The sequence below is a fragment of the Zeugodacus cucurbitae genome, chromosome 4 (assembly GCF_028554725.1).
Source record: "Zeugodacus cucurbitae isolate PBARC_wt_2022May chromosome 4, idZeuCucr1.2, whole genome shotgun sequence".
Taxonomy (NCBI): Eukaryota; Metazoa; Arthropoda; class Insecta; order Diptera; family Tephritidae; genus Zeugodacus; species Zeugodacus cucurbitae.
This window is the reverse complement of record NC_071669.1, coordinates 12,065,411-12,077,579: the sequence shown is the minus strand read 5'-3', so window position 1 is coordinate 12,077,579 and position 12,169 is coordinate 12,065,411. Positions and strand designations below refer to the sequence as shown.

General features: G+C 38.0%; 2 protein-coding genes across 2 annotated transcripts; both read left to right on the top strand.

Annotated features, from left to right (window-relative positions):
• Positions 1 to 985: 985 nt before the first annotated feature.
• LOC105209979 (uncharacterized) lies at positions 986 to 1,672 on the top strand. The gene is made up of 2 exons (XM_011180692.3): positions 986 to 1,118; positions 1,196 to 1,672. Exons 1-2 carry the CDS (start codon positions 1,091 to 1,093, stop codon positions 1,555 to 1,557), a joined length of 390 nt encoding a protein of 129 aa, XP_011178994.1. The 5' UTR covers positions 986 to 1,090; the 3' UTR covers positions 1,558 to 1,672.
• A 2,113-nt stretch (positions 1,673 to 3,785) lies between these two features.
• LOC105209973 (uncharacterized) lies at positions 3,786 to 5,946 on the top strand. The gene is made up of 2 exons (XM_011180680.2): positions 3,786 to 3,945; positions 4,028 to 5,946. Exons 1-2 carry the CDS (start codon positions 3,918 to 3,920, stop codon positions 5,761 to 5,763), a joined length of 1,764 nt encoding a protein of 587 aa, XP_011178982.1. The 5' UTR covers positions 3,786 to 3,917; the 3' UTR covers positions 5,764 to 5,946.
• The last annotated feature ends 6,223 nt before the right edge of the window (positions 5,947 to 12,169 follow it).

Here is a 12,169-nt window from a genome sequence, read left to right as displayed (position 1 = left end):
ATTATCTACAACTTCAAAGTTATGACTGTCAACAGTGACGTGGGAGCCAAGACGCGAATGCGCCGACTGTTTGTTTGATGACAGGAGATATGGCGTTTAACAGAGCTTTTGTAGGGATGTTTTAATTTTAGACTTCATATAACAGATCTATAAAATTTAATGTATGTCCCAATATGAAGAGGATATAGCACAAACCGATAGTTTCTAACTCTGGATCTATAAAATTTAATACATGTCCCAATATGAAGAAGGCATAGCACAAACCAATAGTTTCTCACTCGGGTAGGAGGCGAAAAGTCACAGAAGAAGCTCAAAACTTGTATTAAACTCAGCGTTTTTATGGTGTTTATTTCGGCTTCAATGATAATACCATAAGCCTACAAGTGCTACTTAAATATAGTCGCTTCGGGTTATGCGACTTCCGACCTCCTCAATTCAACAATACAAAATCAGCTTAATTCAATTAAACGGAAATTACTTCAAGTGTGTGTATTTTTATATATTTAAGTATGATCAGAAATGCGTAATCGGGAACCAACAATAAATCAATTTTAAACGAAACATAACACATACGAGTAAACGCACAATGTCTCGGATCAGATGTTACGATTAACCCAATAAATTAACACTTAATAATAAAAAAAAAGAAAAGAAAAAAATCGGGACAGTGTTAAGAATGAAACTATGTATATTAATAAGTATATTGAGAAGTTAAGCGTTAAGCAAATGTGACGAATAAAAAGTGTCCCGAAGTATTGCAAAAAGATAGTTAGAGAAAGGGAGAGAGAGAGAGAGAAAAAGTGTTATAAAGTCATATCTCCAGTTAAACAACAATATGTTGATAATATAATAATAAAATAAAAAGTATTGGACGATGTGTTTTTTCTTTGTGAAGAAGTAGGGTGTGTGTAATTGAACTTGGCGAGACCAACTGATAACAGGTTTCATTAGCATTAAAACAATGGTAAAATTAATATTATTTTTAACTAAATTTACTACTTAAGGTGCGTCCAATTTGTTGTGATTACAATATAAAAGCCGTAACATTCTGGATTATAGACATTAATGAGCAAAGCTTAAACTTAACAACATGAAGTACCTAGTGATTTTCGTCGCAGGTGAGTAAAACAACCGACTTTGAAGTTGACAGACTCAAGTTGAACGTAACATCCTTTCTTCCAAATCCCAAACGCAGCCTTCGTCTGTGTACAAGCAGTACAATTGCCATACATTACAGTAACGGGTTCGTTGGAATCCAGTGAGGAGGAATACAAAATCCTATTGCCCGCAACTGGGCAACAATCACTCAACTTACCTGGAGTTGGTGTCGTCAGTCGTCCTGTTGTGCAAGCGGTCAAGGTGAAAGTGCCACGTTTCGTGACTCCTGAAATCAAACAGCAAATTATCGCGCAAACACTAGCGGCTAGGGGTATAAACCTGCAAAACTTGGGTGCTCAAACTCCGCCTTTGGGAGCAGTCAAAACGGCACCGGCAGCAGCTCCAGTTGTAAGCGCAACCAAAGCTCCTGCCGTGGTTCCTGTAGCTGCGGTTAAATAATAAATTTGATTTTTGTAATATCTATTTTTTGCTTTCATACAAAATTTAAAACTTTGTGCAAAATTATTTTGAAGTATTATGGATAATAAAGTGTTTTGAAATTTATTAAAATTAATTCATAATTGACTCAATCTACTAGATTAACTCAGGAACTCCCTTTGTAATGAGTTCAATATGATCATTACTGTCGCAGTTTTTCGGATCAATATTATTATCGCATATCTAAAATGAAGATGTCCTCTTAATCGGACTATGTTTCGTAATATCTATGGAAATTTGAATTTTTTTCGATTTCAATTTATGCGATTATTTATGAGCCTTGCGAAGTCTAACTAACTTATTCCTAACAATAGTAGTGTCCCAAGGTATCTTTGAGCAGGATGGAAGATGGTGAAAACGGATATATATCCTTAATTGAAGCTATAGAATCCACTTTAATAAAATCATAAATAATTTTGTACATGACCAGACCCTGGTTTATAGTACAACTATTAGAGAAAAAAGAGAAGACGTTATTAAACATTCTTCTCACAATAGGTTCACAGAATCCAATGTTGGAATTCTGGTAGTATGAAAAAGTCAGAAGGCGTCAAATCTGGTGAGTACAGTGGTCAAGGTAGGCGTATACATATACATAATAGTTGGTAGAAATTCAACCGCAAACGGTCTCGAATGGGACATAAACTTGTTGAAAATTCCATTGATCACCCGATCGCTTCCGATGCATTACTTCACGTAAACTTTGAAACCAATGCTCTCTCTGGAATGAAAAGTGGTCCTGAATGCTACCTTGGTATTTCAATAATGATCATCGTTGTGATATGTATATCGTATAATTTGGGTTAATCCTTTGCTATATTTATTCTTTTATATCTGGAACTCGTAGTGATGCGTATGATGAATGATACCACGATAACAAGAATACTTTTGGATTTTTGTCTGTAATGAAGAAACTCAAAAACTACTGTGCCAATTTTAAAAATTCTTTCACCATTGTTAACATAGGCTATATTTATTGCTAAAATCTCAACTTTCTGGAAATAGTTCCCAGGTGCGTGTATCAAAAAGACTCCTTGATGGAGAATCTTAATCAGAAACTGAAAATCGTCCTGCAAGTCATTTCTTCTTTTCTCTTAGGATCACAATCGCGTGCCAGAGAGTCGAGCAACGAGTGCTCGCAGCTGCTTGCTGAACAAAATTTCAAAAACTCCCAAGTACGCGCTTGAGAGTCGAGTACGGAGCGTGCGCAGCGGCTTTAAGAACCAAATATTAGAAGTATACAAGCTCGCACAAGGGCGTCGAACTCTGAGCGTTCTCAACGCCTTCATAATCAGAGAGATGGACAACTTATGTATAGGAGAGTATGTAAAAACTTATAACTTTTGAAATGTTTGTTTAAGTACGTGCGAAGGAGTGGTCTGCTAATATTATATATTTTGGTACGAGAGTAATGGAGATATGTTTCAGAGTCAGAACCGAAATCTGCTAAAACCTTCAATTTATCAACAATAAATTAAGCCTTCAATAATTTTTTTTTTCGCTATTACAGTTGATGTTTTAGGAAGACTGCCGAGCTGACAGTATTTGACAGCCTAAAAATCCAAGTCCGCTTAAGGACGGAGACCAGATTGTACTGAAATCAGTCTTAGGAACGAAAAAGCACGTGTTTTTAAGAATTTTGGACTTGGCGAACTCATTGCCAACCTTATAATCTTACTTGGTTGTCTGCTGAGTTCGTTTCTAATAAATTATGGGAAAGTAAATGTTATACTGTGTTAACAGCCTAATAAACTACAATCAGTTGTTGACGCGGAATGTTGTCCAAAAATACAAATAAGGATCAACAAAAAATAAAAAAAAACTGAAAGACCGGCTGTGGAATATTTCGCCGTAACGACTACATATGCATTTTTATATGAGAAAAGAATGTACAATAACAAATCAACAACAATACACATTAAAAATTTAAAGAAAGCAACACGCACTTTTATTATAATCTTTGTATGTGTATGAGTGTGAACGCATAAATTTAATCAATACATAAATAAAGGCAGGATAATGAAACGAGTGTTGAAACGGTTGAGAGCGAAGACAAGCTTCGGCGCAGCACGCGTGAATGTGTAAGTATTGCTTTTGACGCCAGTTACAAATGCTGTCTGCTGCACGCACCTACAATATATCTAAATTTAAATGCGAGTACAGTAAAAGTGTTAACCACCAAAAGCGCTAAAAATAAGCGAAACACACAGTACAGATAATTAACTGACTCAGCATGTTGTTTTAAAATGAAATTCTATATAAAACCCCACATTTGAAGTGAGCCCGCACATTGTGGAAACGAACACGCTGATGAGAAGAACATGAAGTTGCTTGTGATATTTGCCGCAGGTGAGTAAGCACACGGATACAGGGTGCTTCGAAATATTAAAATTATACTTTCTTCGCTTGCATATTTGCCTGCACGCTGCAGCGCTGCTTGGCGTGCAAGCAGTTCGAGTGCCGTATGTAGTCACCGATGCCAATGGAGAGAAATATCAAATACTTCTGCCACAAAGTCGCCAAGGTCCCGTGTATAATCATCCCGCCTTCGACTACAAACCGAATGATTACGAAATGTATTTATCGCCGCTGGATGAGGAGGAAGTGAATTTGCAGCCGAGTGACCGTGATTTGCGCAAACGTCCAGTGTATGATTACAGCGCTGAAGACTATCACTGGCCGCAATACAGGCAAGTTGATGTTAGTGCAGCACGACGCGCCGATTCGGCTAAGCAATCAGACTCGGATTCCAGTGAAGAGGACGAAAGTAGACAGGAAAGACGTGGCAATGCACGCCGTAAGCAAACATACGGCTCGGGTTCGAATGAGAATGAGGATAGACGTGGCAATGCACGCCGCCAGCAAACATATGGCTCCGGCTCGAATGAGAATGAGGAGAGACGTGCCAATGCACGGCGCCAGCAAACATATGGTTCGGATTCGAACGAGAATGACGAGGATGAAGATGATGAATACAGCTTAATTTTACCGCATGCCTTGCAAGAGCCAGTACATGTGCCTGGGTTAGGTATGGTTAGTCAAGCACCTAAAAAGGTTAAGGTTAAAGTGCCATACTACGCAGATGCATTCCTGCGACAACAGATAATCGAGCAATACTTGGCTGCGCAAGGTTTGAATCCAGAAGGTTTCGATGTGCGTGGTTTAGTAGCACGCGGCGTACACGCTGATGAGCCGCGCGAACACGGTTGGGATCTGCAATATTCAGATAACCAACAATCGAAAGCCAGAAAGTTTAGACGTCCAATTAATTTGCAGCAACTCATGTATGTAACAGTGCCGGAACGTAAACGCCGACAAGCTATAGACGTGAGCAATACAGCAAATCCAAACGATATCACCACAGTACCTGATGTAACCGAGATAAGTACAATCGCCGAAGCAACTACAAACACGGAATTACCGGAGGGTCTTACTGTAACTACAGTTGTACCATTAGCACCTCCAACAACTTTACAAACAGTCACACTGCCATCCACATCCGTGACTACCAGTGAACCTACAATCCTACTCCCAGCCGAGCCTGAACTACTTATACCACTATTCGGTTACGGTTCGATATTACCAGCTGAGGTCTCACGTGTACCTTTGGTGCCACGTATACCGCTCGATACAGCAGCAACCACTAGCAGCACGACTGAGCTCCCATTGGAAGCAGTTTTGCCGGTCAATACTGCAAAAGTAGGCGCTGTGGCAAAACACATGATCTCTACACAACTCTTACCGGTACACAGCCGTTCCGCACGCGCTGTGCCTTTCGAAGGAAAAGTGCGCACACAACTCACAAAGGTCACACCAGTGCCGCCATTGCCAAATACGGAAGTGCGTGGCCCGAAAATGAGCGACTTGCCACATGCGCGTACAATGCGTGCTGTGCACGTGGCACCCCCGGTAACAGAGGTTAATGCAGTCGTTGTGGAAGTGAAGACCGAAGGAACGAAAATCAATTGCGATATACAGTGCACTAAATTTGATTTGAACCCCGTTTGTGCGTTTAATGGCGAGTGTTATCACGAGTTCGCAAATCAATGCGCAATGGAGACTTTCATATGCAAGCGTCCGGATTTGGGTTTCACGGCAACGCCGAGGGAGCGTTGTGTTATGCATTGGCTCAAACGTTGCACCTCACAAGATCTGAAGATTGAATAGTGTTTATGCCGAGGATTTGATTAAGTGTTGGCGATGGAAGTGGTTTTTTACGTACATTCTTTTATATATAATACACTATATATACTATAAATATTTAAATAAATTATCGATTCGCAGATACCTAGCTCATATTGAATATGTAAATAGTAAAATGTCTCAATAATTAAAGCTTCGAAAATTTAAGCTTTGCTTTTACTTTTGTCGGAAAATGGTTTTTACTTTATTTTGACTAAACCGTTTTTCCGATTTTTTAGAAGCCCTAACTGCCAATAGATTTATTTCAAAGAAGGATTAATTTTTGCAGAGATCTCAGATACATTTAAATAAGGCTGTTACAAATAATTTTAAATCTTCTACTTAGTATCAGAAAATAATTAACGACTTTGCAGCATATAAGCTTTTAGAATCGTGATAAAAAACTAACTATTTGGGGTATTGTAGATCTACTTCCTGTATAAATGTTGAAAACATTTAGGCTAAACTATGACTAGCCGAACCGATCGATCTCTGTATTATGAAATGAACCTCACCAGAGTTCGAAAGAGAACTTGTCCAGGAGAACTTAGTAATATATCTTCCATTTCAAGTATCTCAAATTCACTCTCCATCCATTCGGTTTATGAAGATATTCTAATTGACAGCTGATGTGATTTTGCAACTTTTTTTATGCAACTTTTAAAATTTGTTGGTGTCAGTGCTGACGTCTTCAAGTATTCTATAGAAATGGTCTTTTTTATAAATATTAAATAATAGTTCGGTATTCCAAAGGATGGGGGGCATAGGTCACGAATAGATGATCTTGGATTTAGTAGTATTTACCGATCCTAACAGGGTTAGATCGTCGAAAGGGGAGTTGAATGACACTAACCACCTTTTTGCATGCCCAACGAACCCTACTCATATAACACCCCTTTCCCTCTGGTCCGACCCCGTCGAAACAGCATGTTTCCTGGGCCTCCCGTTAGATGACCTCGACGTCAACTAGATTTATGCCTTCCGTTTCCGTCAGGGATAGATAATCGTTACAACAACAACAACAGATATTCTTGAACCAAATGCAGTTTTTCTTTATACAAATAACCATCGTTCTTTGGCGTATAATAACAAACCACCGATCTTGACCAAGCAGAGGTCAGGTGGGGATCTATTGTCATGTTTCCTAAAATTAAGATACTTCATTTTAATAGTAATAGTCAGTAACATACTAAGGTGATTCTAAAATACTGAAATGACATTGACTCCAGAAGCCTTCTTCTATTTCATCATTCAGCAACTAAGTATTAAAAATCGGGAGCAAAAGCCTAACGTTATTAATGTCAAAATTAATCTCAAAAGAGCTTGAAAAAAATTATATTAAAATTATATTATTATAAATTATATGTATTTAGGTATATTAACAAAATAACATTAAAATTGCTTCAAAAATTATAAATAATGAAAAACACATATAAAATATATCATGATATAAATAAAGTAAAAATTTTGTAGCATGAGATATTTTTTCATAAATTATTGCTAACTTTAATTTATTACAGCAAAGTAATTCATTTATCCACCTTTTCACCAAAACCACATTTTTCATAAAACGAAAAAATAATAGCATGCGAAATATTTCTTTATCGAACGACTTAAAGAAAATATTTCGCTGACCTTCAAATTGCCGCATGCAAGTGATCAAACACAAAGTCTTAGCAGTCTTTGAAAATTAAATAATTTTTTCACATGCAGAAAAAATATTCTTTTCTAAAAATGCATTTTATACGTAATCCAACAACAGTTTGTTGAGGTAACTAAAACACAGTTCACTTCTCCGTGTCACGACAGTCGATGCAGCGCGCTCTACGGTTATTGCTGTCAGTAGTTTTCCACTGCTCGCTGCGTTGCTGATCATAAGGAAAATTATCATCGTAGTAGTGTTTTTGGCGTTGTTGTTGACCATGTTGCTGATGCTGGTGTTGATTGCTGATAAGAGCCCAGCTGGTTGTTTTGGTAACGGTGAGGTGGAAAAGAGCTGAAAATTAGAAGGGTAGAAAGGGTTTATTAGACATACAAATATTTGAATATGGAAAATAAAAAAATTTACAAAAAATATTAAAGATCATAAAAAATGAAATTAAAAAAGTAAAAAAAAAAAAATATATTTTTTTTTAAATATTAAATATTGAAAATTATAAAAAATTGCATAATTACTTAGGCAGAGAAAGGCGGTGAAATACTTCATGATTTTAGCCTGTTTCCTACGCGTTGTAAAGTAGTATTTATATTTTGGCAATTTTGTCATTGACTATGTTGTGTGGCCTCTTCGACAGTTCGCTGCTTGCAATGTAAGTGTTAACGTTCGCCAAGCAATTCAAAGCTTTTATATTTTCACACTGCCCTTATTTGTAGCTGTTTGTGCTGTGACGCAAATCGGTTAGGAATTTCATTTTCCTTTTTTGCATATTTTCACATCCTTTTAGTTTATTTTGCTCCAGATGGCGTGTGGTACCACAATACTTGCTGTTTGTTTATTTCTTGTAATAATAAAAGAATATTAATAACAAATTACAACTTTTTTTCTGCAATATTCAACTCAACTTTGTGCTCAATTGAGACATGTACATATATACTTACTTATTGCCAGTGTGTGTGTGTTGGTGTGCGTTTGTTACATTTACACTCGTTCGAATTGGGTGTGCTTTGGTAAATTTGGCTAATTTGCCTTCTGACGTGAAGAAATGCATATATTACCAAAACATTGTTGTTACGACGGACTTTCGCAAGTTAGTTGTTGTTTTTGTTGGTTTTCCACAACACACATATATATGTACGAGTATACTGTTTTAAAGTGCATTCACATAAATAATCTGTACTAAAAGTGGCCAAAAATCAAAAATTACACAAGCCTATTTGCGTGCAAATCAAATGTTGAAAACAAGCAGTGTTGTTGTTTTAGAGAGATATGCCGGGTTAATATAATATAGGCTACAGGGAGACCTCACAATCTGCGCGAATTACCGTGGGATAAGCCTCCTCAACATCGCTTATAAGGTTCTATGGAGCGTACTGTGAGAAAGACTAAAGCCCACCGTCAACAAACTGATTGGACCTTATCAGTGTGGCTTTAGACCTGGAAAATCTACATCTAACCAGATCTTCACCATGCGCCAAATCTTGGAGAAGACCCGTGAAAAGAGGATCGACACACACCATCCCTTTGTCGATTTTAAAGCAGCTTTCGATAGCACAAAAAGGCCTCTATGCCACTATGTCCATATTTGGTATCCCTGCAAAACTAATACGGCTGAGTAAGCTGACGTTGAGCAACACCAAAAGCTCCGTCAGGATCGTGAAGGACCACTCTCTCTCGTTTGGACGAGGTTTCAGACAAGGTGACTCACTATCGTTTGATTTCTTTAATCTGATGCTGGAGAAAATAATACGAGCTGCAGAGCTAAATAGAGAAGGTACAATCTTCTACATAATCTTCTACAGCTGCTGGCGTGGAGTTTTCGAGAAAAAGGTTGTTCGAAGAACCAGGTGGAGAAGTAATTGGCTTCGCTTGGTATTACCAATTGGCGAGACATACAAACTCCTTGATATGTGTATATCAGCATCGTTTTAAGAAGACTCATAAACTCTTCTATATGACAGATGTTAAGATTTACTCCTTACCTGTTTCGATGTATTGCTTTCAGAGAAACAAATAGAGATCGTTACTCTCGATCAGCCGGTAATTGCATCTACAGATTCAGTTTTACAATTATGAGACTCTCCGCATAGTGCAGTGGGACGACTCTCGTAAAATTTCAGCGGGAAGAAATTTATATTTCATATATTTAGAAATTTATTAAAATTTTGAAGCCATAGAGTCCAGAGCATAAGTATTCTATAAAACTATCGAACAGTTTGAGGTAAATAACTTTTTAACTTAGACATCTTTTTCAAATCGGATATGATTTCTTCTACAGTATCTATCACATATAAAGGGGGATTCATTTCAACACATATATATTTTAAATTTAATTGGAAATGTTGATTATCATCCGAAAGATTATTCTTTGACATTTTTTTAAGATTATCTCTTTCAAATGTTGGCTGCGGCTACGTCTCAGATGGTCCATCCGAGTCCAAACTTCGATGACTCGTTCGAGCATTTCGATTGCGACTTGCGAATGACACGCGTTATGTTTTGCTTCAAGGTCTGAATCGAAGCGGGATTGTCAGCATAGACTTTAGACCTTACATATCCGCAGAGGAAAAATTATATTGCACGATCTTGGTGGCCAATCAAAGCGGCAAGTCAAGGCGGAGGTTCATATCATTGCAATAATAAATAAATGATTCTTGAAATCAAATAAAATTGGTTCAGCAAAACAGAACGCCTAAAAGTATGCTCAATTTAAATACATATCTACTGCACACACTTCATATTGTTTACAATACGCCAATTTAAGCAGCTGCACTAAATTAAATTTGCTTAAATGAAACAAAATAAAAAAATACTTCCACAGTCTAACTTATAACTGGTTTTTGTCGATCTTATATTTTGTGCTTCTTTCAAATTTTATTCGCCAGTCACTTAACTGTGGATATTTTTAGCGCATATATTTATGATTAACAAGCAATTTAGTAGCAATTAATCGTGTGTACTTGAAAGCACAAGCTGGCGATCGCTGGCGCCTGTCATGGACGATCATTCCCAGTGATCTTGTGGATCAACAATAAAGTGATTATTACATTTTGACTAAACATTTCGCATATTTCAATTAAAATTTGTCGCGCTTTGTCGGCATTTATGCACTTCTGCATTACTAATTAATATGTTAATTGAATGGGTTCTTTGACACGCTACCGACTTATGGTGCTGGCATCGCATAACCGTTAATTTGAAGCATGTTAATAAGTAATGTGTTGTTGCCGCAAATACTTTTGTCATTCATATGGCTGAGGTGGCAACGATCTTCTTGTGAGGGTGAGAAATTTCTCAGATGTACAGTGTAATTAAATTGGGAATTGGCTGGCCCAAGCAATGTAACGGTTGAAAGATCTCAATCAGTTGGAATACCTTTGGAGGCTTAAATTTTGTTCGTTTGTTTTTGAATTTCACGCATAAGCCATATAAAGTGCATTTCTAAACAATTCTTCCAAAGAAGTCATACCAAGCTTCAAGTACGAAAGCTTCTTAAAGCTTTTAAAAGCTGCAAGGTCTAAAGTCATTGTTAAAAGCTTCATGGAGATCAAGGGGTCGTTAGGAAGAAAGGCAGCAGAAATGTTAAAAACTAAAAAGTTTGGCTTCATAGAAAAGGAAGGAAAAAATGAATGATGGAAAAGTAATGAAGAATCTGAAAATATGTGGACAATTGAAAAAGTATGATGGAAAAGAAAAAGAAAGAAAGCATTGATAATAAGAGACGGGGTAGGAAGGATGAAAATAAAACAAGAAAGAAAAATCCATCAGAACGCATAATCAATCAATATTAATGGGAAGATGTCGGTATGATCACTAGAGGACTAGAGATCGGCCCATTTTTGAACGATGAGCTGTACGAGTTATACATTGGAAATATGTATGTATGTATGTATGTGATTGGCGTTGCAACCGTTTAGCCGGTTATAGCCGAATCGACGATAGTGCGCCACCTGTCTCTCTCCTTCGCAGTTCGGCGCCAGTTGGAGATCCCAAGTGTAACCAGGTCGCTCTCCACCTGGTCCCTCCAACGGAGTGGAGGCCTTCCCCTTCCTCGGCTTCCTCCGGCGGGTACTGCATCGAACACTTTCAGGGCTGGAGTGTTTTCGTCCATTCGGACAACATGACCTAGCCAGCGTAGCCGCTGTCTTTTTATTCGCTGAACTATGTCAATGTCGTCGTATAACTCGTACAGCTCATCGTTCCATCGTCTGCGGTATTCGCCGTTGCCAATGTTCTGAGGACCATAAATCTTGCGCAAAATTTTCCTCTCGAAAACTCCTAGTGTCGTCTCATCTGATGTTGACATCGTCCAAGCTTCTGCACCGTAAAGCAGGACGGGAATGATAAGCGACTTGTAGAGCTTGATTTTGGTTCGTCGAGAGAGGACTTTACTGTTCAATTGCCTACTCAGTCCAAAGTAGCACCTGTTGGCAAGAGTTATTCTGCGCTGGATTTCGAGGCTGACATTGTTCGTGTTGTTGATGCTGGTTCCCAGGTATACGAAATTATCTACGACCTCGAAGTTATGACTGGAAATATGGAGGATGGGATCATGTGTAGAAGTTCACGCAAGTGAGGAAAGTTTTTGATTGTCACTCACTTGGGAGTGGCCAGAAACGATTCTTCTCCACATGGTTCAAGCAGCTCACGACTTCCGGTTTAGACCAAGTATCCTCTGGGTAGCCAACAGACATCCGTTTGAAGGCGAGCTAAAGTGAGAAGGCGAAGCCCGCT

What these genes read in the sequence shown, in the direction of transcription:
- LOC105209979 (XM_011180692.3), top strand. Translation starts at nt 1,091, where the DNA reads ATGAAGTACCTAGTGATTTTCGTCGCAG. An exon ending in CCTAGTGATTTTCGTCGCAG is followed by an intron (nt 1,119 to 1,195) that starts GTGAGTAAAACA and finishes TCCCAAACGCAG; the next exon opens with CCTTCGTCTGTGTACAAGCA.
- LOC105209973 (XM_011180680.2), top strand. Translation starts at nt 3,918, where the DNA reads ATGAAGTTGCTTGTGATATTTGCCGCAG. An exon ending in GCTTGTGATATTTGCCGCAG is followed by an intron (nt 3,946 to 4,027) that starts GTGAGTAAGCAC and finishes TGCACGCTGCAG; the next exon opens with CGCTGCTTGGCGTGCAAGCA.